The sequence below is a fragment of the Sorghum bicolor genome, chromosome 2 (assembly GCF_000003195.3).
Source record: "Sorghum bicolor cultivar BTx623 chromosome 2, Sorghum_bicolor_NCBIv3, whole genome shotgun sequence".
NCBI lineage: Eukaryota > Viridiplantae > Streptophyta > Magnoliopsida > Poales > Poaceae > Sorghum > Sorghum bicolor.
The window spans coordinates 74,426,927-74,453,240 of NC_012871.2; the positions used below are offsets into that span (position 1 = coordinate 74,426,927).

The 26,314-nt window shown below is 44.0% G+C and overlaps 3 protein-coding genes and 1 pseudogene across 3 annotated transcripts; all 4 read right to left on the reverse strand.

Moving 5' to 3' along the window:
• Positions 1,165-4,104, reverse strand: LOC110432794 (annotated as a pseudogene).
• LOC8063540 (DExH-box ATP-dependent RNA helicase DExH12) lies at positions 3,848-12,456 on the reverse strand. The gene is made up of 5 exons (XM_002463213.2): positions 12,296-12,456; positions 11,410-12,143; positions 9,055-11,313; positions 7,412-7,801; positions 3,848-7,274 (listed from the first exon to the last, which is right to left on the reverse strand). Exons 2-5 carry the CDS (start codon positions 12,136-12,138, stop codon positions 4,104-4,106), a joined length of 6,549 nt encoding a protein of 2,182 aa, XP_002463258.1. The 5' UTR covers positions 12,139-12,143; positions 12,296-12,456; the 3' UTR covers positions 3,848-4,103.
• On the reverse strand, positions 14,236-15,568 carry LOC8063541 (peroxidase 2). Its single transcript, XM_002463214.2, has one exon. The coding sequence runs from the start codon at positions 15,534-15,536 to the stop codon at positions 14,430-14,432; it is 1,107 nt and encodes a 368-aa protein (XP_002463259.1). The 5' UTR covers positions 15,537-15,568; the 3' UTR covers positions 14,236-14,429.
• Positions 21,956-23,619, reverse strand: LOC8063542 (peroxidase E5). Its single transcript, XM_002463215.2, has 2 exons — positions 23,061-23,619; positions 21,956-22,949 (listed from the first exon to the last, which is right to left on the reverse strand). The coding sequence occupies exons 1-2, from the start codon at positions 23,463-23,465 to the stop codon at positions 22,191-22,193; spliced, it is 1,164 nt and encodes a 387-aa protein (XP_002463260.1). The 5' UTR covers positions 23,466-23,619; the 3' UTR covers positions 21,956-22,190.

Below are 26,314 nucleotides of genomic sequence, written 5' to 3' on the forward strand. Positions count from 1 at the left end.
TGGCTACAACATAACTTATTTTGTAGCTAGCTATATGTGGTGGCAGACTGACATTAAGATAACTCGTCTGATGACTGTGCAAATGGTATATATAAGTTTTCTTGCATAATCCATACTATTTTGAATTGGTTTGAACTGATCGGTACATGCAACTTTTGTACAAAAGGCAAATGGGGAGGGTGCCCGCAGACACGCAGCCCCACTGCCCCCCGCGGCCAAATTGCACGCACCGTGCACGTGAAGAAGAAACTGCACCGCTGCTAGGGCACCACGTGCGCCATGGTCCCGATGGACAAATAGCAGCCCCAACAGATTCGGGTTTGCGGTCGCAGAATCCATTGAAGGGGACACCCATAGGCACGCAGCCCCACCATTGGCATGCCTGCGGTCAAACGGTGCGCCCACACCAGGGAGCATCACATAGTGATCCCACTGATTGGGGATGCCGACAAGCCATAGGACGGGTATGCCTGTTTAGTGGATCCCACTTACGGAAGCACTGGATATCACACCACAGGGAGTTTGGCAACATGCGTCTGCATCGAGTTGTGCAGCATGCACGCTGTGGAGTGTGGACCCACCTACCACCTACACAGCGGTAGCCCGAGGTGGAGACAGCAGATTCAAGCCCATAGGGCCAAGATCCAACTACCGCTCGTCCAAGCTCACAGGTGCCGATGTGGAAGAGGGGGCAAGAGGCAAGGGACACGCAGGCCGGAGCAGGGATGATAGATCTAGGCTAGAAGGGGTCAGATCTACCCACCGATCGCCCAAGCTCGCCGTTGCGAATGGGTACATGTACCCGTATTTAGTTAAGACAGATAGAATTATTTTACTCGTATATGTATACACAAGATAAACTCATCTAGCAGCTACAATTGTCCTTTTTTTCCTTTTTTCACCACTTCAATTGTCTATTTCAGAACCCAAAGATTTTAGACAGAAGGATACATCACAAACTCACAATTTTCATCTGAGAAAGAGCAAATTTTGTTTCATCCGTCGTGTTATGTAGGTTAATATCAACTTCAAATTGTGTTCAACGTGTTATGTAGACCAATCACCAAAACAGAGAACTACAAGCAAACAAAAATGTTAAAGGATCCACAAAAAAGAGATGGTGTCAGCATCCTTGTTTCAAGGAACACGATGATGACGCCTTTGTTAATTTTGATGATGTCGGTTCTTTGCTCTCTTCATCTTTGCTTCGAGCCTTAGTTTTAGTACCAGTGTTTCCACAGTGCCGAAAAAGTTGCTGACTGCGATAACCACCAGCAAGATCCCGCAAACTACAACTTGGTAAAAAAAATTAAATTGGAGGTGTAAATTTTAGATATAGACAAGTGCCAAGTGCCATGTCAAGATCTATTCAAGTTTGAAGACAGTTTGACATATCCCTCCACCACCACCAGATTTTCAAATATTGGAGGTTATTTCTTGGTTTTGTCTGGTCATAGACAATTGAAGTTCGTAAATTGAGCGTTATTTCAGAAAATTGAGCGTCTGTCTAAAATCTTTGGTTTTGTCCACCACCACCACTTGATTATTTTTAGATAATAGTAGATAGAAACAACGCTGGTAAGAAGTCCTATTGAAACCAAGGAATATAAGCCTGCTTGCCATCCACATCAGAATAGATAGAGTTTTTTGAAGAAACCTGCTAGTAGAGGAAGGCCTCCTAGGGATAAGAGACATAGGGATAAAGAGAGAGCCAAAAAAAGACCTTTTATGTATAATCCTGCATAATCTCGAATGTTATCAGTTCCGATACTTAGACAAAATAATACAATGCAAGCAAAAGTTTCTAGATTCATAGAGATTTAGAACAACATATAAGTTATCATGCTTGCATATCCATTAAGACAACAATAAATTCAATCCAGGACAGCTAGACAATCCGACATTCAACTGTTAGTAGTGAAACTGTTGTATCATTCGTGCCTGCCATTCGGAGGCAGGCCCATGCAAAGCTGTCTAAAGAAGCAAATCTCCAACATATGCTTCGAGACCTGAAAACATGGAGCATTTGTGTAATATCCTGGCCTAGAGCTTAACAGGATTAATATGATACTTATACTAACAAGTTGCAATTTCTTTTTCAGAAAGTTATCTTCAAAGAACTCTAAAGTTAAGCGTGCTGACCTAGAGAGAAGAAATTTAGGGATGGGTGACGGACCGAAAAGTTTCTCCCGGGTGCGTACGAGTGAGGACAAAATGCGCAGAAAAGACTGGTATTCGTATGTGAGGACAGTTTGTCATACACAAGCTGTCATATGTAAGCGGGTCCAGCCTCGTGGAGGCGAGACGTTATAGAATGGTATCAAAGCTGACTCTTGCGGTTTCACGGGCGTGTGTCTTAGTTGCGCAGGGGTTTAATAGGATTAATAGAATACTCATATTAATAAGTTGCAACTTTTTTTCTGGAAGCCCAGTCCATGTCCTACAAAAGCTGTCAGATGTAAGCGGGTCTCACCTCGTGGAGGAAGAATGTTACAATCTGAAACAAGGTGCATAAGTGCAACAAACAAATGATATTTGTCCAATTAGACATGATTTATGCATGCACCAACAACTTATTCTAAAGGGTTCAAGATGAGTGGAAACTCAGTTCTCGAAAAAAAAACAGGATCTGCGGCATTCTTCAAATTTCAGTATTGCACACACCATATACCTGTAATATGTAAAGGACAGGATATAGCAGCAAGAGCTGCCCCTCACACCAGCTGTCTCTCCAGCGATGACATAACGTTTTGAATTTTCTAGATACATTGTTTTTACTATGGGTCAGATATAGTGTATATCTAAATACATAGCAAAAGTTATATATCTAAAAAAACAAAAAAAATCTTATACTTTGAATGAGGTGAGTATTAGATAATGGTGCAACACAACACTAATTCACAGGTTCACCTTCTACCAATAAGCTCTGCCCACAAGATTTCTTTAAAGATAATTCACTGCCTGTTTCTTTTTGGGAGTACTAAATCAGAGAAACATTACTTAGCTTGAGTTGTTCTTTTTGTAAGCACCTGGTGAATATCTATGCATCTAGTTTCATCATATACAAATTTCCACTACAACACAAATGGAAATGGAGAATGTTCCTTGGTTTGAAAAAATATCTAATCATATACAATGTCCTTTTACAATTCTAGTTAGGATCATATTTGGAACACTTATGTGAGACATACTTATTCTATTGGGTTGAAATGAAAAGTTTCGAATGCCACATAGTTTATCTACTTTCTGAAGTTCAAGCAAAAGACCTTACCTTTCGAGAGCTATTCGAGTACGCAATCTTTGACGCTGGTATTTGTTCTGTTGGTGTGCATGATTACTCAACGCCAGAAAAGCACGCATTGGAAAAGAAATTTAACCGGACAATAAACTAAACACGGTCAACAAATTATTTGACTTGAGAAACATTTAACCAGCTATGTCCGATTTACTAACCTTAAATGCTGCAGTAAAAAATTTAAATATCTTAACCATGAACAAATGTCACTTCAGTTCGCAATTAATACATTCTCACGCAAAGCAAAGCTTGTGTAACCAAGCCTGGGAAGCAGCAATACATTTGTTTATAGTTCTTGTTGGACAGTTCAGATGATCAGCACTGCAAAAATATTCAGTGTCACAGTATCGACAAAACACCTGGTAAATTTGAACGGCCAATGCTGGAAGGCATCCATCCATATCCACCATCTTTGTAGGAAGATAGATGGAAACAACAGAAACATATAAGCAGTCCTATCCTGCAAATAGAACAGGTTAAAACATCAACACCATTAGTGCAACAACAGGTTAAAACATTTTACTGCATGTCACTAAAATCAAACATTACAGCAGCAGCAAGCTTATGGAAGCAACAAGTTGATCCAAAATACTCTGGCTCAAGTATAACCAAGCGTTATCCTTACAATAATACCAGAATAGGATAAGACAGCAACTCCCAAAGTGCACCAGTTAACATCCAAAATAAGCTACAGATTCCACAAGTTCAGAGGTTACAACACATAATGTTCCAAAATACTAATATCGTGTAACAATACACACTCGAAGTTCTACTGCTTCTATGCGACCTGGTGTCACAGCCTTCATCATCAATCCCCTCCAGCATCCTTGACATCAACGGTGAACTCATACTCCTGATCGCAGCCCAAGTAAGAGTCTGACATTAAGTAAATCATGTAATCCTTTCTCCCAGCCTCTGCAGGAGCAGAGAACTCAAGTTTCACTCTCGCCCTCTTCTGGAGTGCCACTCTTTTGATTGCCAGTAACTGGTTTGTGGAGCTGTCGCCAATAACCAGCCACCAGCCTTCTTCCTTAGGCTTGGGAAACCTTGGCGCATGAACTGGACCAACCTCAGATGACACATTAGTCATGTCACGCTCCAGAGTTACCTGCACGGTTACATTGTCACCAGCAGTTATATCATCACCCTCACGGACCTCATAGGTCATATCAACATTTGGGAACCGCTTAAAGAATTCAATAATGTCTTGCAGCTGAGAGTTTGATAGCTGTAAGAGATCCCGCATCTCATCGACACCCATCTCAGCAAGATCAAAGATACTCTCAATGGGCTTCCCTTCATTTTCCTGGCACCTCCGAGCCAAGTCCTTTGTGAAGTGTGGAACTTGAAGCAGCACAGAATCCCGATCCCACATGCCTTGTGTCACCATTTGACTCAGCTCCATTGCACTAAGAGCAAGACTAAGCCAACCATTGCTGGATATAACATCAACCATTGCCTGGAGCAACCTATGAGCAGAAAGGAGAATCTCACGCTGATCAGCTGCCAGGTTCCCGACCACTGTGTGCCTTGAAAAATGGGCTTGCAGTAGAGCATTGGCCTTCACATGTGGATCGCCATACTTGGGTTTCTCGATAGAGAACCTCTGGTGGCGAACAAGCCTCTCAATGAATTCTTCCTCACCAGGACGACCCGGAAGCTCTGCATATTCTGAAGCAGATGCTAGAATCTCTAGGAGTCCTTTCACCTTAGTCTTCTGGGTCAGCATAGAACTAAAACGCTCAATAGTTGTGTAGCTAATATAGTAGTATGAAGCAATAAGGCCAAGGTTGAGGGGCTTCAGGTACATGTCCTCCTCTATAGCCACACACTTGCTTGATTCAAGATCATTCAGGACAGTCTCAACTAGCTCAGAAAGATGATCTGACAGATGCCTGTGACTTACACCCTGAAGATTGTAGAAGTTAGGATTCTTTGTCAACCGCCGATACATGAAAGTCCAAGTAAGATAATCCACAGCATCTTGCTTATTTTCTACAACACCAACCACCACCTCAGCATTCATGTGATCATGCAAGAAATGGTGAAGATTGCTCTCGACAGGGAAGGCCTCAAAAAGGAACTTCTTGTAGTACTCTTTGCGAGGTGCATGACACAATATAACACATTTCCCTGAGTTATCTTGAAGTGGTCTGCTGGCGTGACCCATCATTTGAAGCAGATCTGTAATTGGATAATCGGTGTGAGCATTCTCCCGGCCATCATAATACTGAGTCCCCATGACAACAACCAAATGAGCAGGCAATGGTCTTCCCCAACACATTGTGCTGCTTGCAACACACACTTGGATCCTCCCACCAAGGAACAACTGGGTTACAAGTTCCTGATCAAGCTCACTTAGACCCTCATGCAAATAGCCTACACCACATTTAAGTGTATTCTTAAGCGTCTCTTCTTCGACACCTCTGGTGAAAGTATCCATCTCATCTTCTGACCCAAGAAGAAATGGTGTTCCAGCACCCTCAACACTAGAGTACGCACACAAGTCCAGTGCAGTCAACCTTGCATGCTTCCTTGTTGGTACATACACCAGGGCAGGTTTACTGTTCTTTGCATGCTGTGTGATGGCAGTGTAGGTAGGCTTTGTCATTGCTTGCATCCTTGCCTCAAAGTTTGCTATATCCACACCCTGGATATGAATTTCCAATGGCACAGGTCTCACTGCTGGAGGGAAGTTGAAAAGGCCATGAGAAGTGGCACCAATCCATTCACCGAGATCTTTAGCATTAGCAAGTGATGCTGAAAGTGCTACGATCCGTATGTTACTGCCAATGTGACTGGAAATGCGCCTCATCCTAGATACAATGACTTCCAAAACATGTCCCTTATCAGATCCAAGTAGATGAAGTTCATCAACTATGAATAAGCTGACCTGTTGGATGTGCTTTCGCTGTTTCCACCGGCGAGACAGTGCATCCCACTTTTCAGGAGTACTGATTATGATCTCACCTTTATCCAGAAGCTTCAAATCAGCTGCTGTTTCACCAGTGAGCTCGACTACCTTGGCAAACTCTCCAAATTTCCGCTCCCAGTCCCTGTATCTTTCTTTTGCAAGACCTTCGATGGGAGCTATATAAACAACCCGCATGTTGCTCTCACCAGACACTGCCCTCTGGTGGTTCCTTAGTATAGCAAACTCCGCACATATCGTCTTCCCACTGCCAGTTGGTGCAGCAACCAACACGCTGTCATCACTGTTATACAAGACAGTGAATACTTGAGTTTGGATGGGATTGAAATGCTTAAAAGCACTATAGAGGCCCTCATATCTTGCATTTCTCAATGCACTAACAGGCAGAGGCTGCAGATCAAGCAATTCAGTTGGTGGAGCATATTTTTCTGGTAGAATTAAGTGCCTAAAGCAGACAGGGAGAATTGTCTGAGAACCAAGCCACTTGTCAGACACAACACGAATGAAATACTGAGGAGGCAGTGGCTCATATATCGGCACTGTGAAGTTCAATGTATGATCTTCATCAACATACTGTTTCTTAAGCATGAAATATTCATGGTGAAGAATGTACTCGCCATCATTATCCTCAACAATAACCCAAAAGGGCTCCACATATCCATGTACCTTATCATCCCACTGAAAATCAGGTGTAATTGTCAGCTCAAAACCCAAAACTGTACGAGTAATGGGCTGGACATGGGCTGAAAGATTCAGCTTTGGTAACTGGTGGATGCACTTGTGCAGCTGCCTCCCCATCTTGGGATAGCGGATCAGTTCACCAATTTCTTGTGAGGACAGATCGTAGTACCTCTCCCAAGCCAACTCCTTCTTCTCGAGTTTCATCAAGATCTCCTTTGGAATTCCAGTAAACTGCCGCAAGGGAGTTTGAACACTCCACATTTGTTTATCGACCATCTTGCAAAGATTCAGCGCTTTCTCTGCTAGTTGAGCCCATCCCCTCTTCAAAACAATCTCAAATAGTGCTCGTAAGAGACGGCCAGCACTCTGCATTACAGAAGGGGGAAAACATTAACTATATACAATACAATATAAGCAAGAAACTCAGGTTCAAAAAGAGCAGTAAGTAGGTGAAACCATGCAAACAAATTATAAATATAGTTGACACAGAAAAATGGCACTACCTGTCTGATGTAGACCATATCAGAACTAAGAGAAAGGCCTTCCAGTTTCAACCTAGAAATATATGCTTGCAGCAGAACGTTGATCTTTGCACTTGGTTCCTCCAAGCTCTCTTTCACGGGTATTGGTACACGATCCAAAAGCTTAGCCAGTTCCATTTTCTCATCAAGCCTGACACCGACATACTTAAATTCTTCACTAAGAGAAAACAGTCGGCACAGTTCGATATCACCCATTGTAGGTTTTAGGTACTCATTGTATGTTGAAATAGTTCCATGACTGATATAGTAATAACTGGCAATCCTTCCCAGGTCAGTAACTTGAAAGTATCCTGTTTTCCTGTCATACTTTATCAGATTGTTCCTATCCAGTAGATTTGCAGCGGAATGTATCTGCAGCAGAACAAAAATACAAAAGATCAAGAACATAATAGACAGATATGCTGTAACATCAACAATATCTATGCAATATCATGGAGTGGTAAAATCAACGACTGGTATGGAATAATTGCAAGCCCAAAACTTCTTCTATTCAGCAAAATACTTCAGCAAAACAGGATTTTATATCAGCAACCTACATCTTCTCAGTATCATTTCCTTCAAGTCATGTTTGCATAAATACAGATATAGATATTATACTTTCTGAAACAAAATTCTTGTACAAGTTGTAATGTGTCTCTATCGAAACAAAAATTACATGCATTCAATATGTGTACCTATGAGAAGAAAATTGTCATTTCAATACGTCTATCATTACCCACGCTACATTATTATTAATATGCACATGTCAAATACTCCCTCCACACCAAAAAAAAATGGGACTCTCACTTTTCAAGGAGTCAACAATCTCAGGTCTGACCAAATATATTAAAAAAAATCTAATATTTATGATGCATAATAGGTACCATTAGATCAAGCATGGAATATATTTTACAAATGCTGATAATATTTTTTACGAACCTTGTCAAACTTAAGAATGTTTGATTTAATGGAAATCTAGAATGACATTCTTTTTTTGGGACAGAGGTAGTACCACATATAATTTGCATGTGGTAATACAAGCAAGGGATAGCTACGACCCTGGGTCATTATATGCCTTGCATAACCCAGATGGCATTATCATTACAAATGCATGTAAAAGGGTGCTAAATACAAGTATGCGATGGTAATAAAACCACTACACATGCAGCAACAAAGGAAAAGGAACAATAAGACGACGTCATCCTACACTGCAAGTACTTAATGTACCTCTGGTAATTAGCTAAGGATACAACTGCCCTAGTAGAGCAGCATTTAGGCACTGAAAGTAAATGTTTTTTTAATAGCATTTAAAACTGTGCCCCCACAGAGTGAACATCTCTTAGTGCTAAGTATGTCCTACTGCAGAGAGCTATTGATAAATGATGCAGGTTAATACTTTTATTAACTACAAAACTGTAAAAGCAGTTACGAAATATTTTGCACGTGCAGTTGTGAGAACCTATGGAGCAGGTGACCTCTTGAAATAGATTAGCGAAATAAGATGATACTTTAGCAACCAGATTACATTAGCACAGGCAAGGACCAAAACAATATTGAGAAATAAAGCAGAACAAGGACGAGCAAAAGCAAACTACCACAGAACTTCAAAAACGCAATTCACTTACCAAATCAGCTCTCCTTTCATCAAGCGTTTTATCACTCTCCAAGATATCTGCTGGCAAACCATACAATGTTGGATTGCGGAGCATCCGAATATAGAGGTAAGTATAGCCAAGCCACGAGCATGCTTCACGAGCATTCTGAATAGTCCCCAGAACAATTTCTGCATTCAATTGATCAGCCAATTTGGATATGAACTGACTCTCAATAGGCAACTGCTGGTTCATAAGAGACAGGTAGAACTGCAATTCACTGTGGCCAGTCAAGATTATTCCCTCTCCATGTGTATCATACTGAGGCCTTCCTGCACGACCAAGCATCTGCATAACATCCAGAGGGCTTAGTTCTGTCCAAGCACCTTTTTCTGGGTTGTAAATCTGCGTACCCTTTATGATAACAGTATGTGCAGGCAAATTGACACCCCATGCAAGGGTAGCAGTGGATACAAGTACTTGAATGTGCTTGTCAGCAAAAAGCTCCTCAACAAGCTCACGGTCAACTCTTGCCATCCCAGCATGATGAATAGCAAACCCATAAGGCAAAAGGTCTTTAAGATCATTGTTTTTGACAAGTTCAGCATGAGTGCCAAGGATCTCTTGGCTTGCACTCTCGTTCTTCAGAAAGCGGCTGACTGTGTCATTTGCCAACGCCGTATCTCTGATGGCTTTGGCAGTCTTTGCCGTCTCCTTCCTTGAGTGTACAAATATCAGCACTTGATGCTTACCAGCGGCAGCCATAACCTTCTCGTAACAGATCTCATTCATCAACTGCATCCTCTGTAGTGGCTTCCTCACAGTGATCCCAATGTATTGCTGAGCAAGAGGGCAAGGTCGGTAACTGTTGTCAAAATAGAAGAGGCTTTCTTTGCGAACACGCAAGAATAATGCAACATCTTCATAGTTTGGTAGAGTCGCAGAGAGCCCAACCAGACGAATATGCTCCTTGGTCGTCTCAATCTGCCTGACTGTCCTAGCAACAATGCTCTCCAGAACAGGCCCTCTGTTATCATGTAGCAGATGGATCTCATCAATGATTAACAGCTTCACCATTTGGGTATAGGTTCTGTCCCCTGATTTCCTGGTCACAATATCCCATTTCTCAGGTGTCGTGACGATAATCTGTGTTTCATCAATCTGTTGCTTGGTCAAGTTCTGGTCTCCACTGAGCTCCCTAACAGTAACATTGTAACCTGCCAAACGATTCGACAAGTTTCCAACGACTTCAGCAACCAACGCTTTCATCGGGGCCACATAGACAATTTTGTACTTGGTATTATCAAACTGCCCATCATCCTGCATATGCAGACCGATCTGCTGAAGGATGGTAAGCACAGCCACATTTGTTTTGCCAGCACCAGTCGGAGCACAGAGAAGGATATTGTCTGGTTTGAAAAGAGCAGTATCATAGACCCTGCTCTGAACTCTGTTCAGCTGGGTCATCCCATCGAAAGCTGACCGTGCGAACTCTGGCATATCAGATATCTTGACAATCTTCTCCGATGTTTCATAGGGCTTAGCCTTCAGTGCTGGCACATGAACCTCCTCATACCCCTTATGAGGGGTTCTAAACGATCCAGTCGGCAGTTCACATTTCTTGTTAGCCATAAAGAGACCACCCTGATGGAACGAGAGGCTTTCGAGATCAAGCAGCTGTCTCTGTCCTTTCAGCCATCCACTCTCCATGTCCCGCTCAGCTGCCCTGCGGTCCCTGGCACCATCAGCGCCAGCATCATTGTTGAGGAGCCTCTTCGCCTCGTCCCTGATACTTTTCTCCAGGTTCTTCTGCCTCTCCTTTGCAGATGCTCTGGTTGCATGTAGCTGCTCCAATATTGGAGCCAAACTTGGGTCACTTGCCATCTCTTCCTCTATCTTCTTCCTCTGTTCCTGATCTTCGGCCCTGGCTAAGCGGGTGCACCAAACAATCTTGAGACGGTTGCGCAGCAGCAACTTAATGAGATCAAACTTCTCATAGTCCAAGAGCATGACAAGGCGATTCTCGACGTCTCTATCGTCGCCCTCAGCAATGATCTTCAAGATATCCTCGGCAAGCTTCTGGCTCTGCTGGGCATCAATGTCCCCATCCCCATATGCCTGGGATATCTTCCTCTGGAGCCAGTAAGCATCGATGTCCTGAACATTGACGGCCAGCCCCTGGTTGGCGTTCTGCATGTCATCATCGTCTAACTCGCCGCCCATCTGCATACCTCCAGGACCATTCAACTCAGCCATGTCATCTTCATCATCCTCATCCAGGTCATCTTGCACCTGGTAGGCACGAACACAAACATACGGTGGTAAGCAAGTAATGTCGGGGTCAAAGCCAAGTAGTAGGATGGCAGGATCGTTTAAATAAATGTGTACCTGATCAAAATCACTCTCCTCATCTTCATCTTCTTCAAACTCGACAGCAACACCAACATCATCATCCAGGGTGGTGTCCGTGCCATCGGCAGAAGGCACACCGGCAGCGTCACCGGCCGCCGCATCATGGAAGTCGGTGATGAGCTTGCCGATGGAGACAAGCTGGTCAAAGAGCTGGCTGGAGATAGGGTTGAGCAGCTGCTCAATGTCCTTCTTCTTATCAGGGTTCTTGACCTTGTCATTCTTGAGCGTGGCAAGCACCTCATCAGCTGCCCCGGCGAGGACGTCAAGGGGCTGGCCGCCAAGCTGCTGCTGGATGAGGCTGAGCAGGGCCTCGTAGGCAGCGCGCGTCTCCTTGGTCTGGGGCTTGTAGACGGCGTCGTCGGTGAGGGAGAGGACGGAGACCTCCTGGGTAGAAGCGGCGCGGCGCCTGCGCTTGGCGTCGCGACGGGGGAGGTCGGCGGGGTCCGCCGCAGCAGCAGCGTCGCGCTTAGACTTCTTGGTGCGCGACTTGGAGAGCTTCTCCTCGAGCTCGGGCGGCTTGTTCTGGACGGCGCGGTCGCCGAAGGACCTGGGGTCGATCCTGCCCCAGAGCGTCTCGGGCTCACCGGTAGGCTCGTGGGTGTCGCGCGGGCGGGAGTCGGTGGTGAGGACGAGGCTGGAGTTGGCGCGGTACTCGTACTGCTTGAACCGCGCGTGCGCCTCGGCGCCGCCGCCGAGGTTGGCCATGGGAGCTGCAACGGCGGAAGGTGAGGCGGAATCAGCAGGACAATTTATCGAATCTGAAAACCCTAGCCATCTAATCTGGAGAGCCGAGACAACGCAGCGCAATAGGGTGGCAGAAGAGGAGCGGCAGTGTGGGAGAGAGAGCAGAGACTCGGTATACCTTTGGTTGTGCGGCAGGTCGAGGAAGGGTCCTCCTCGCGCTCTCCGGCGGCGGAGGACTCGTCGCGGTGGAGTGAGTGGTGGGTTAGGGCCTAGGGGTTTGCCTTCCCCTCCCTGAAACTGATTTGATTCGATCTGACGGATGGATGGAAAACGAATGCGAGAGCGCTTCGCGGCGCGAGAGCGGATGATGTCTGACGAGATTGGTTGGAGAGCGACGAACCGACTTGGGCTCAACCGACTTTTGGTAAGGCTGGCCCAATCCAAGTTGGCCCATCAAATGTTGAGCCCTAATCTAAAAAAGCAGGCCTCCACCTTTTTTTTATTCATTTAACACGGGCTGCCAATTTTGTTAATTTCGTATACTTCCTCAAAAAAAATCATAGATAAGAGAGATTTAAAATCTGTGTAACCAGGATTACAAAGGCCAACTCTTTGTACTCATACGCTTCCTACTTGATCTTTGCGAGCATCAGCGCCTTATGACAGCAGGCTCAACCATTATCAATGGTTATTATGCTGACGGATGTGACCATTCCATTTTTCAGGATTCTTGATTTTTTTTCATTAGAATTGATTGGAATTGTCATTTGTAGTTCCAAATAGAATAGACTTAAACAAGCAACATAGTATGGTTTTGATTCAACCCAATTCTTGAAATCAAGACAGGTTCTGTGTGTTTTTAGTGCTATATATTTTGACTCAGTCCACTTACGCAAGGAGAACCCTTTCTTAGACCTGTGTGCTTTTAGGCGGAGTGAGAGGAGTTTGTCTTCCCTTCCCTGAATTTGATTTTATTTGATGTGATGGACGGAGAGCGGAGGAGTGGAGCAAAGCCCCAGCAATCTAGCAAAGAGCAGATGATGTCTATTGTCTAGGACACTTCCTTAGCTCGTAGTGTAAAGGACGAGCGTAACATTATAACATTCCATCTTGTTAATGAGGGCTCAACCTCTCACCCACAATCCATGTATGGCCTTACCCGCATGTTGGTATGTTGTTATTGTCGTCCTCCTGACCTCCTTATCCCTCTATCTCCACTGAAGCCACTCCCCTCTACAATTCTACATTAGTGGAAAGTCATACAATACCGCTGCTCGCTCTCTAATTGCTCTCTACATGGCTCCTTCGAACCTCCTCATGTTCACCCTAATTGATCCCATGATGGACATGCAATGACTTCTCATGCTCGATGTGCTATATGTGCCAATGATGAATGCATCCTCCACGGACCAAGATTTAGTGTTTGGTGAGATAAGGTGCCTGATTGGTATGTAGCCAGAACTTACCACACCTAAAGTCTAGTGCGTTGACTCGCTTGGTCTGGCGTTCGGTTCATACCCGTAGCTTTGCGTGCCACAGTTGCTCAAACTTGTCTGTAGTGTTTTGCATCAGATTTTTACAACAAAAAGTCTGGCGAACTATTTCATCACCAAACCTGCAGCGCGGCCGTAACTATGGTGTGATAAGCTAAAGTAACCAGACAAACAGGTGTGAGGTCTCCAGTCTCCCCGACCCACTACAAAAAGAATCCATGGAACATGGAGGATGAATGGGAATGATTTGTGGCTATGAGTGTTAATTTGTATGTGATTTGGGAATTGTGAACTTTAGATCTATTAATCTATGGACACACACATGCGATTTTATCAATGATGTTTGTGGTAGGCTTGCTAAGCGTGTCACACACAAGTGTGCTGGCATGGCCATGGTTAATAAGGTTGCCCCGTGCCGTGCGTAGGTCTTGACGACGGGCAGCATGGCACTACTAGGTTACCTAATCATGTCGTGTCTAAAGGAAGGAGTTCATAAAAGCAATGACGGTGAGGAGTGACAGAAGTGCACTCAGACGGAGGAAAATGGATGCATGAATGAAAAATTAATTAAAATTACAAAGAAGATTAAAGATGTCATTCATCATATTTAAGAAGAGGGGTGAATCCGGCGCTTATTACATACTACTACCTTACAGGCTTACACTAAAATAAACTTTGCCGAGAAGCCAACCTAACGAACGCAACAGCAGGAATACAGGATAACGAACACACATATAAGCAAGTTCACGTGCAGCCAATCACCCTCATCCGCACTCCATTGCTATTGCTAGCAACATATAAGCTACGGAGTACTAGTTATTAGTTGTAAATGGAGCACTTCTTCCTGATCTCGGCGTCCGCACCGGGGCTGGTCTTGACCTCGATGCTGCCCATCTTCACCATCGCTGCCGCGAACTTGGTCTCCCACAGACTCAACGAAGAACCGGCCGCGTAGGTATCCACCAGCGGCTTCGTCGCCGGCGAGCTCAGCGCAGCGTCCGAGTCCAGCACCACGTCATCGTCGTTCACGTTCTGGTAGTACTGCACGTCCATGGTGTCAGGGGTCTTGTAGTCCAGCGCCACCTTCGTGTTGCCGCCGCTCCTGCACTTGTCCCTCCTGAGATCCTTAGCGAGGGTGGCGTTCATGTCCGTCCGGTTGGACACGAAAGCGCAGCGTGCCTGGCCGATGGTGTGCGCCCCGGAGAGGGTGACCATGTCGTCTCTGTCGAGGCCCTTGGCGGCGAAGAAGTTGGTGAGCGCGTCGAGGTCACAGAACGGGCCGGGCAGGTTGTCCGTGGTCTCGTTGGCGAGCGACACGCGCCCGTCGAGGCGGCCGGCGGGCATCGCGAAGGCGCTGCTGATCCTGCCGCCGCTGAGCACGCTGGACGCGTCGCGGGCGGCGAACGCGAGGGTGTCGGCGCACGAGACGACGCCAGGGCACGCCGACTCCAGCGCCGCCTTGGCCGCGTCGATCACCTCGAAGCCGCGGAGGCTGTTCACGTTGGGGAGGCCGAACATCTCCGTCTGCTCGCTGGTGGAGCCGCCGCTCGTGTTCCTGAGGAGGACGGAGGCGTCGCAGCCCCGGACGAAGCAGTCGTGGAAGAAGAGGCGGATGAGCCCCGCGCCCGTGCCGGGGTCTTTGCTCACCGCGTCCTCCACGACCTTCCTCACGATGTCTTCCGCGTTGGGGCACGCGTTGCTGTTGCTGCTGTTGTTGTAGTAGCCGACCTTGAGAACTGACGATGAGGGTGCAGGGATCGGGTTCAGGGAAGGGTTTGGGAGCAGGTTTCCGGGGCAGACAAGCCCGCCGAGGAGTGATGGGACTGGGCGAACCCAACCGCCCAGGCAGATGACGGTGGCGCCATGGCAAGCCACAGGACCGAGCAATGCGAGCAAGGCGATGAGGGCGGCAAGCTTGGCGTCCATTTTCTTTGCAAGCTCTCGATCGATCTCGGGTAGCTTGCTGTTGCGTTGGTTTCTCTCCATGGGCAATGCGTGTGATTTATAGCTCCTTGGCGAGGAGAGCGTAGCACAGCTGCACGGTGCTGTCAACTGTTCACACGGTTCGCGGCGGTGCGCGTCGTACGTTGGCGACGACGAGGACGGATGCGAAGCTCACCGAAGGCGGCGCGCGGATGCAGCAGGGACCGCAGCTGACCACCCGGTCTATTTTGACCGTCTGATTTTGACTGCGGAGGTGTGAAAATACCAGACCCTGCTGGTGCGTGTGCTTCCCTGCTTGCCGGCCCGCTACCAACTCCGGAGTGTTGTTTGTTCTGTTAGATCAGAGGTGCATTTTACGTACTCCACAAATTCAAGAAAAATTATATGATCTATCCGATCCTATGCGAGCACGCGCCCAGACAAAGAAATTGAGAAACAAGGCACCTGCAAAAGTTTGTTCCGTTATATAGTTGCCATATAATCATACTTTTTTGCACAAAGCGATCGAACTTCGAACCTTTGTATATGTTCTATGTGTAGTATGGATTTTTAAATAATTTTTTCCAATGCACAAATTAATTAAATGTGCTATATCCACACTATTTAACTATTTTTATGCCCGTATATGGTCCATGCAAATGAATACCGTATTTGGATCCCATAGTCATTAAATTTTACATTACGAGGTCTAAAGTGATGTTAAGTCAACTTCACTAAAACTTTAGATCATATAAGTAAACTAAAGTGGCCTAAGGCTCTAAGTTTTAGTCCTTAATTTTAGGGAACTGTTAACGCTAAATTAGGTCACACACTTGATAAGGAGCTAGATCGCTCAATGTAGAGCCTAGCCGATTTTTAGATCGGCCGATAACTAGGGGATGTCCACACATGAATGTTGTGCCTCTAGCAATGAGCGTGATACACAAGATACATCACCGAAGCAGCTTTGTTGAGAGCATGATATGTAAGACACACCTACAAGGCTACAAGGTCTCTTGAGATACGAAACCCTACACGCTCGAGAGGGACCGCGTCAGGGCAAGCGATGGCTATATGGGCTACTCTAGCCGGTCTAGTCGCTCTAGAGCTTCGCTGTCATCGATCTACCATCCATGCATGCAGTGCCGGTGAAAAACGCGAAGTAGAGGGGAAGAGAAGATAAAAGAGAGGTAGTAGACTGATTTATTGTACTTTTGTGTCGATTGGATAATGGGAACTCAATCAACCATGATCCTCACATATATATATAGAGGTGGTGGTTTTATCCCAACAGGAAATCTCTCCAAGTTTTTTTTAAGTTTCCTACGAGTTTGGAATAATTCGGATCAGAATCCAGGAGGCCAGATCTGAACAACTCCTTTTATTAGGTTTGGCGAAAGTCTGACTTGGGTCGAACTTCTGACTCGGGTCAGAACTTCTGACTCAGGTTAGAACTTTCGACAATGGAGCATCTTCTTGGGGGTATTAACTCTTTCGTTCTACATTTTGACAACTCCATAGAATAGACAATTTTGGTTGTTAACACTAACTAAATTTTAGACCATAAGATATAAACATAACCTAAAATTGATTATCATTCTATATAAGAGTACTTAGGCCTTGTTTAGTTCTCAAACAATTTTACAAAAATTTTCAGACTTTCCGTCACATCGAATCTTGCGACATATGAATAAAACATTAAATATAGATAAAAAATAATTAATAACATAATTTATCTATAATTTGCAAGACAACTCTTTTGAGCCTAATTAGTCCATAATTAAACAATATTTATCAAATACAAATAAAAATACTACAGTGTCCATTTTGTAATTTTTTAAAAACTAAACAAGGCCTTAAAAGAACAAGCAAAGCTTTCGACCAAAAAAATGCCGTGTGTCAGTGAGCTTCTTTACTCAATTTGTGGGGACCATTAAAACGGTAAGATAAAATTAATTAATGCATGCACAGCAGAGAGAGAATGATGAGTATGAAAGCACATGACCTGGTATATAGTATTCTTTTACTACCTTTTATTGTACTGCCACATCGTATTAAGGTCTTGTTTAGTTGCTAAAAAAGTTGCAAAATTTTTCAGATTTGTCGTTACATCGAATCTTACGGCACATGCATGGAGCATTAAATATAAATAAAAAATACTTAGTTGCACAGTTTGTTTGTAGTTTGCAAGATGAATTTTTTTGAGCTTAGTTAGTCCATAATTGAATGATATTTAACAAATACAAACGAATGTGTTACGATGTCTATTTTGTAAAAAAAAAAACTAAACAAGGCCTAAAGTATTTATATATTGTGGTTGCGAAACATCAGTTGATGCATGCCTATGTGCATGTCTACGTTAGGGTGGGTATTTGCCATTCGGTCTAATAAACATCGGTTCAGTTTTTTGGTTTTAAATAAATTCGGTTACTTTAAAAACTATGATCAATCGGGTACTTTGAAAGCTCAAAACCGATTAAGGTCTTGATTGATTCGGTTTATTGGCCTCTGTTTATGACCGTACTGAACTGATTGAGCAGTTTATACCAACCAAGAAATAACAGGATCGACAGAAGATTTCCGTAGCATATTGACATACATCAAAAGATAACATCACATAGAAGATAAAGATTACATCAGCTCTTGACGTCTCCCGCTTCTTCCTGGACACTGTCGCCGCGGCGCCTTAGCCTGGTCATGCTCGTGGTCACCGCTTGGTCCTGGGCCTTATTTAGTTCCGAAAAGTTTTCGGATTTCGGTACTGTAGCACTTTCGTTTGTTTGTTTCAAATATTATTCAATTATGGACTAATTAGGATCAAAAGATTCGTCTCGCGATTTCCAGCTAAAATATGTAATTAGTTTTTGCTTTCGTCTATATTTAATGCTTCATGCATGTGCCGTAAGATTCGATGTGACGGAGAATCTTGAAAACTTGGTAGTAGTTGCACCACTGTTGTGAGTAGAAAGCGAGACACGTCAAGGGAAAATGTTGGCGCCATGTGGCCTCGTGGGCTCCGGTATGCAATGTGCTGCCACCCATAACCTGGCTTACTATGCCACAATGTGTGCAGGGAGGCACTAGGCAGACATACATGCGGCTGCCGGGGAGGCAGGTATGCGGCAACGGCGGGTGCTGAGGAGGTGGTTAGGTGCAGGGACGAAGCCAGAAAAAAATTTAGGAGGGACAAAAGTTTTACATCAACTTAACTCTACTATTACCCCTCGTAAATATATATTAATGATGAAATTCACAAAATACATCTAAAAAATAAAGTTATCAGCCCACCCTACCTTATAAATTTGTACCTAAAATTAGAAGGAGAGCACTAGAAATTCCACTGGGCCAGCAGCGGTAGAGGAGGCTGAAGCCCCCCTAGCCCCACTGCTGGCTTCGTCGCTGGTTAGGTTCGAATGCTGGGGAAGTAGAAAAGCGAGCAGGCAATACCCACTAAAAACACATTACTCGTCTTAGACTCACAGGTTTAATTTTGTTTAATTTTGTGCCCAAACTTACACCCATTCGGGTCACATGTACCTATCGGGTAACCCGCACAGTGATGGAACCAGCAAGTTTGATTAATTGGGGCCGAACAAATATAACTGTATTTTTTAGTGTGATAAAACATATATATAATTATATGTTTGAAGAGTTTTTTTAAAAAATATTACACTATTTTTTACTAAAATCATCGTATTGAAAAAATAAGTAAAATTGATATTTCTTGTACTATAAATCTTAATATTTACATAGGTATTTAAAGAAAATATTGGGGTTAGGAGGGGGGCACTGCCCCTGCTATACCCATGATCTGTTTATATAGCCACATATTCTCTCTTCAACATAGAGGCAAGGTGGACTAAAGTGAGTACTCATGTTATCTCCAACAGCTTGCTTGTTGGGCCACAGTGGGCTGCTTGTCACGAGAGTATGGGCAGACCACTAGAAGACTAATGTGGTGCTAAAAAATAAAAATTAGAAGACTACCAAGGTCATGTGGATTTGCTATATTGGATCGGCTGCAGTCACGTAGTCTAAGACATTCACTTTTTTTCTATTTCTTTCTTTCAAAGTATTAAAGTACAGTGAATGGTTACCTTAGATTGTTCATATTTTTTCTAAGATTATGAATGAGGCCAATCCGATATGCTGAAATTAATTAAAATAAACAGTGAATATTAATATTTAGAAGTTATGAATCAGGTTTAAAAAACTCATGAGTTTACATGTTTGAGTACTACGCTCCCAGACCTATACCCACGAACCTGCTAGGTCTAGTTTTTTGTCCATTAACAAACTCATGCGTAAAAGAGTTGACCCATATCCTTACTCTAATAGGGTAAAAACCAGTCGGGTTTCGAACATCCATTGCCCATCTTTACACCTGTTTGTGGTTGTGAAAGGCAGTGATATATTATTATAAGAAAACAGTAAAGTGCATGATGTTTTGCAATATTCAGAACCCACGTTTGTATAACAAGTGTGATAGGAAATCAATGACATGACACAAATCTACAGGAGTCACCAACTCAGGGTGTTCTTATTTCAACTAAGCACAAATCTAAGTTCACGAGGTCTGCTCTAAGCAAACTTTTCAACAATAACCATGGTCCATAGATTATAATATCAATAATTTATATAAATCTATTATGCAAACTACTTTTACATTATAAATGTTTCAACAATTCAAGATTTTATATTATGTATTATTATAGATGCTGCTTTTCAAATTTAGAAAAGTTGGATATAGAACAAACCAAGTTGTGATCAGAGGAGGTATTCTCTCATGAAGCAAATACAATCTGGCAGTCCAAAAAATTCAAATACTCTGACAAATTTACTTCAGTTGCATTTAGGGCATCCTCAACTCTCAATTTTCTCTCTTTTAGTTTAGTTTTTGTTTATGCTCCCACATGTCAGGCAACACTAGACGTGAATTACAGTTATCCATCATGCTTACAACATTGAATCGATGACAATAATAATGCTAAACAAATAACATGAAATTTGAATTTATGATATGTGTACTTCAAAATACCTAAATGACGACAACGCCACTAGCAAGCTTCATTGTCCTCTCATGGAGCCTTTTCATTTCCTTTTCGTTGTCTTATTTTGTTGCCTGAGAATTATGTTGATAAAATAGAGTTTCAGACTTCACTTGATCAACAAATAGGGGCGGAGACAGGGGGAGCAGGGGCCCATGCCCCCCTGAATGTGAAATCTCCACTATTTTTTTTGAAATTCAAATAAATTTTGAAAAATTACCACTATTGTCCCTCCCTAACATTCAAAAAAATAACTTTCTGGCTCTGGCCCTGGCAATGAAGTCAAGTGATCAGATAGAATAGGAAAAGGTAAGGCCTCAATGAGATTTTTAGTCTTGCAGAACTCTTAACAACTTCGACTCTTTGGTAAGGATAAGCTTTGCAATTGTTAATTTGTTTGCCTTGTCAAGTGGCATCTCAATTCCCATTGTTAGAAATTTGAACAAATGAAGCAAAATCGTATCGCATAAGAGAGCATAACTATGATGATTTTTTCCTTTCGACATGGATCATTGGTGACAAACCTTGGGCACTGTCTATTAGTGACGAAACCGGATACCATCATAAATATTTGTCATTGAATGACACAAGATATCGTCAAAGATCACACGCACCACTGTTCATACTATCTGTGACACTTTGTTTTAGAACTCTGAACACCACTTCTTCTCTATGATGATAAAGGCACCAACAGACTTCCAACTTCATTTCTTCATGGAAGCTAGCCTTCACTATTACAGTTTGGCATATTTGGAAACAATTAAATCACACCTAATATTTGCCCGATTGCATAGAGAACGAATCAAAAGGTAAAAGATGACTTGCTACAAATGAATTAAGAGGATGATGGAATCTGTACAACATATGGTCGAATTTGTTTAGCTTTGGGGTCTTATGTAAGTGTTGTCCAATTAATTCAATTGGTTGATCGGGAGGACACCATTCTTTAGAAATGGACAGTTGATGGACCTTAACCTTATAGTCAAAATGGACATACTTAGTGCATTTTAATGCATCTGTCTCTCCTTTCAACTCCAAGTCCATTTGGAGGACACACGCCGAGGGAAAACACCGATTCTTTGCATGGCTTCTAATACAAGCAAAGATCATGACGATAGTGTAACCCTATCGACACTTCACCTCTCTATGTTCACTGTCGATTTGCTTTGGAGGTTTGCTTCTTGTTAAAAAATTGGTGGGTGATTGCATTTGGTTGCCAATTAATTCTCTAGACATCCAGTCGGTGTAGCATTGGTGGGAGCGCACAGAATCCTCTACTAGTCAGCGAACAAGAGCGACAGTTCTTATGTGCACGACTTGGAGCATCTGTAAAGTGCAAAACTGAATGACTTTCCAAGAAGCAGCAAGCAGAACTCCGCAGCAAGAATTTTGTACTGTATTATTCACACTACCGTGTCAACAACTCAAGACAAAGAGAAATAATGAAACACACTGGGATATTAGTACTGTATGATTCAAACGAATCGCCCTGCCATACAGTTGCAGTAACAGTAATACAATTAATTAATAATAATATATATGCATGCGAAAAAAACCATGCTTGGATCGAGACGGATGCAGAGGCAAAAGAAAGCGGCTGATCGATGGATCAGTAGTTAGGAGGCGCGTTGTAAGTCCAGCATTGCTTCCTTATCTCGACGTCCTTGTCGCCTTTCGTCTTAGTCTTGATTTTGCCCATCTTCACCATGGCTTCCCCAAAGTCCTTCTCGAACTGGTTCATCAAGTTAGTCCTGTAGGTTTCCACCAGTGCTTTGGTGTAAATGGAGCTGGTAAGCGCAGCGTCCGAGTCGAAGAGCGCGTCGTTGTCGAACACGTTCTGGTAGTACTGGCTGTCCAGGACGTCAGGGGTCTTGTAGTCTTGGTTCACACTGCTGGTGTTACTCTTGCACTGCCCGTTAAGGTCATCGACGAGGGTCTGGTTCATGCCCGGGCGGCTGGATCTGAAGATGCAGCGGGCGCGGCCGATGGAGTGAGCGGCGGAGAGAAGCACCAGGTCGGTCCGGTTGAGCCCCTGGTCGGCGAATTTGGCCACGAGAGTGTCGAGGGGGGAGAAGGGCCCCGGCAGCGTGCCTGTCTCGTCGGCGGAGGACTCGCGCCCGTCCCAGCGACCGGCCGGCGTCTTGTACTCGATCTTGCCGCCGCTGAGGTTGCGCGCGGCGTCGCGCGCGGCGAAGGCGAGGATGTCGGCGCAGGAGACCGCCGTGCTGGGGCAGGCCTTCTCCAGCGCGGCCTTGGCTTTGTCGATCACGTCCAAGCCGCGCAGGCTGTTCTTGTTGGCTCCGCCTTCCCTCTCCGTGTCGCTGTTCCCTGATGCGGTCGTGTTCAGGAGAACGGAAGCATCGCATCCCTGATGATGGATCGGAGATGAGAATGAAATGAAATTAAAAATCACGTCGGCGTCGTCGCTGGAGGGAGTCGACAAATGTGGTTGTAATGCATGTAATAATAATGTGTGTACCTGAACAAAGCAGTCGTGGAAGTGGAGACGAATGAGGCCGGCGCCGATGCCACGGCCCTGTTTCGCGATCTCGTCCTCCACAACCTCCCTGACGATGGTCTCGGCGTTAGGGCACGAGTAATTGTAGTAGTCCAAGTAGAGCCCTGCTCCTGAGGGAGGAGCAGGCTCGTTGTTGGGATTGGGACTTGGAGGCACATAGGGGTCCTCGCTGGGGCCATTATTAGGACAGCCGATCGTGATGGTCACTAACGGCGGGAGGCTGACTGTTATTGGGCGAACCCACCCTCCCGAGCAGAGGAGAGTGAAATTGATGAGGCCGCCGCCATGGCACGCCATGGGTGCGAGGAACGCGAGCACGGTGATGATTAGTGCAGCATGCTTATTCTTCCAAGCTGCTGCCATCATCGATCAATCTTTGCAGGCTGTGTTCTTGTTGGTTTGTTTTGCGCTAGCTAGCTAGCTGCGCCCTTGATCGATCTCGATCGATCGAGAACGATCGCTTAGCTAGCTAGGCCGTGCAGTGGGTGTGTGCTAGTGCTAGCTAGCTCAGAGGGTTGTGTGATAATGGGGTTGCAAGTGCAATGCAATTTATAGGCCGAGCAGTGCACGTCGTCCATCCCTGCCCGGGCCGGCCGCCGCGTTTTGTGGCGGTGCACGTTGCGGTTGCGATGGACGCGAATTGCATGGCATGGACAATATGGCACAGCACCGCATCTTGGAAAGAAATCGCACGTGCGAACAGTGGAATGAAGCAGCTGACTGACTGCAGGCTGCGGTGTAGTATAGAGTATGCATGTCTAGTTGCGCGAGCTTCCATTTGTTTATCTATTGATGATGAGAATGATGATCCAACTCGATCGTGCCCCCGCGCGCGGTGCTCTCAATTTGTCTCATTATTGGCTTTCGATTATTCGAGGGTTTTGTTTAATCTGGACAGCAGAGAGAAGGAAATTCTGCAAGCAGATTCATATAATACATCCAGATGGGGTTTAATTTATTCATTATATATAATTAATTCAGTTGGGTTAGTTTGTATGTGCGTGTGGCATTACATTAGCTGCTAGCTAGCTAAAAGATTGTAAGATAAAAGCGATCCTAGATGTAACAAGTTCGATGAGAGAAAACTTTATGATCACAGGCGGCGTCAGCTGCAAAAAGTTGCATTCAGGCATTCAGCGCAGCAGTAAGTTCACATGCATGTTATTTTGGTGTTTGTATATATATAATATATAAGAAATTCGCTCCGATCCATTTTAGTGAATGTGAATGTTTCGATGGAGCTATAATAGGTGGTGAGTTCTGTAGTGTAATGACGGCAAGCTACGCTCTGCTATGTTAAAAACCAACTAACATCTATTCCTTCAGAGTTCAGAGTTGAGAGTTGAGACCCACAGGGAGCCAAATTCTCTTCAGCCGCAGCCTACAAGAGGTTAATTGGACATCATGACACTGATCAAGTTTACAAGTGAGTATGGAGAAGTTCATGCCAACCAAAGCACAAAGTCTTTGCATGGCTGCTCCTAAAGGACAGACTGAACACGAGAAACATCTTAAGAAGAAAAAGCATGAATCTGGATAACTACAATTGTGAATGCTGCAACATGAATGTCGAAGAAACAGTAGAACACTTATTTCTGCATTGTCCCTTTGCCCAAGCTTGTTGGGGTATTCTACAACTGGAAGTTTCACCTTCGGCAGGGATATTTGAGAACTTCAATATGTTCAAGATCCAGTTAAACTCAAGATTCTTCATGGAAGCAATCGTACTAATCAGCTAGATCATTTGGCTAGCCAGAAATGAACTGGTATTCAATGTATACAGAGTGCAACTGACGGACTGTAAAAGCCGTTTCTTGAAAGAGGCTAGGCTTCTAAAATTCAGAATCAAGGAAGGATTATCACTTCATTTTGATCAATGGACTCAAGCCTTACAAATAAGCTAGTTTTTGCTCTTAGTTTGATCTTTTTTGTTTCTTAAGGTAGTTGTCTGATCTTATTTCAAAAGTTTTTGTACATAACTGTATTCTTTTTTCTTTAATATATTTTTGCTGTAGGGGCCAAGGCCCCTCCAGTCTCTTTTCAAAAAGAAAAAGTTGAGACCCACAACGAACGCGTATGCACATGTTGTGCTTAATTTGGAAAGATATGGATGCGTGCATGTTTAATCAAATTCAGCGCGCACCACAGAGCGCTGACGATTCTGTGCGTTGTCGGATCGGCTCCAGTGGTTTCATTTCACATTGCAGCCAGGCTCACGAGTTATTAATTTATTATATATGTATGATACTATGATCTGATCGGCCATGCAGGCAGACACGGTGTGCAGGTATATATGCCTTGGGTTCTCAGACAAGTCTCAATGCATAGTTTCATAGCGCAGTTACCAAGACTATAAACTAGGTAACCGAGTCATATGAGTTTTATGGGGATGAAACTCCTCTCTAATCTGATGAAACTCCTTCATTTAATGACTCTGCCAAGTCAGTAATTTTGCTTATGTGGCACCCTATTTAATGTGCATGACACTCTCATGAAACATACATTGAGACTAGCCTCAATAAAACTAGCTAGCTAGGGTCTTGTTTAGATCCATCTAGCGATAATAGTTAGTTACCTAGTAGCTGTAATTAGCTGGTTTTGACCAAACAAGCTACCTAGTCCTGCCTGAATGGTGGCTGCAAGAGAGCGCGAATCGGGAACAGGTTCAGGCCAGCCTTCAATTCAGTTAGGGCACTCCCAATGCTAGAAACTACGTGTAGTTTCTATACCTATTAATTTCTATAGACACTGTGTATAGAAACTATGCTTCTAATGGATAGTTTCTATACAATAATTTGTTATTCAATCATATTCATTCTCTCTCTATTCTCAACCAATCATATCACTTTATGTCTTGGATTTTGCGTAGACATGGTTTCTAAGTTAGACCCAGTTTCTATGATTTTTGCTCTCTCTCTTCAATAACTATATTGCCACATCATCAAAATGCTTAGGTGGCACCATAATTAATGTCTATAGAAACTATGGTGATTTCTGTATTGGGAGTGCTCTTAATTACATTTTTTTTTGCAATTGAGATAATTACATTGTTGGTTGCTTGGTCGGTTTGAAAAGAGAGAAACACAAGAGTTTTCAGAAACCACACGTCGTCCAATGCAAGACCCCAGTTCAGTTGGGCAAGAGCATCGTCGACGAGCTTGAAGAATGGATGCAGGCTAGCTGCTTCTCGAACTTTGCGATTCTGCTGGCAAGGT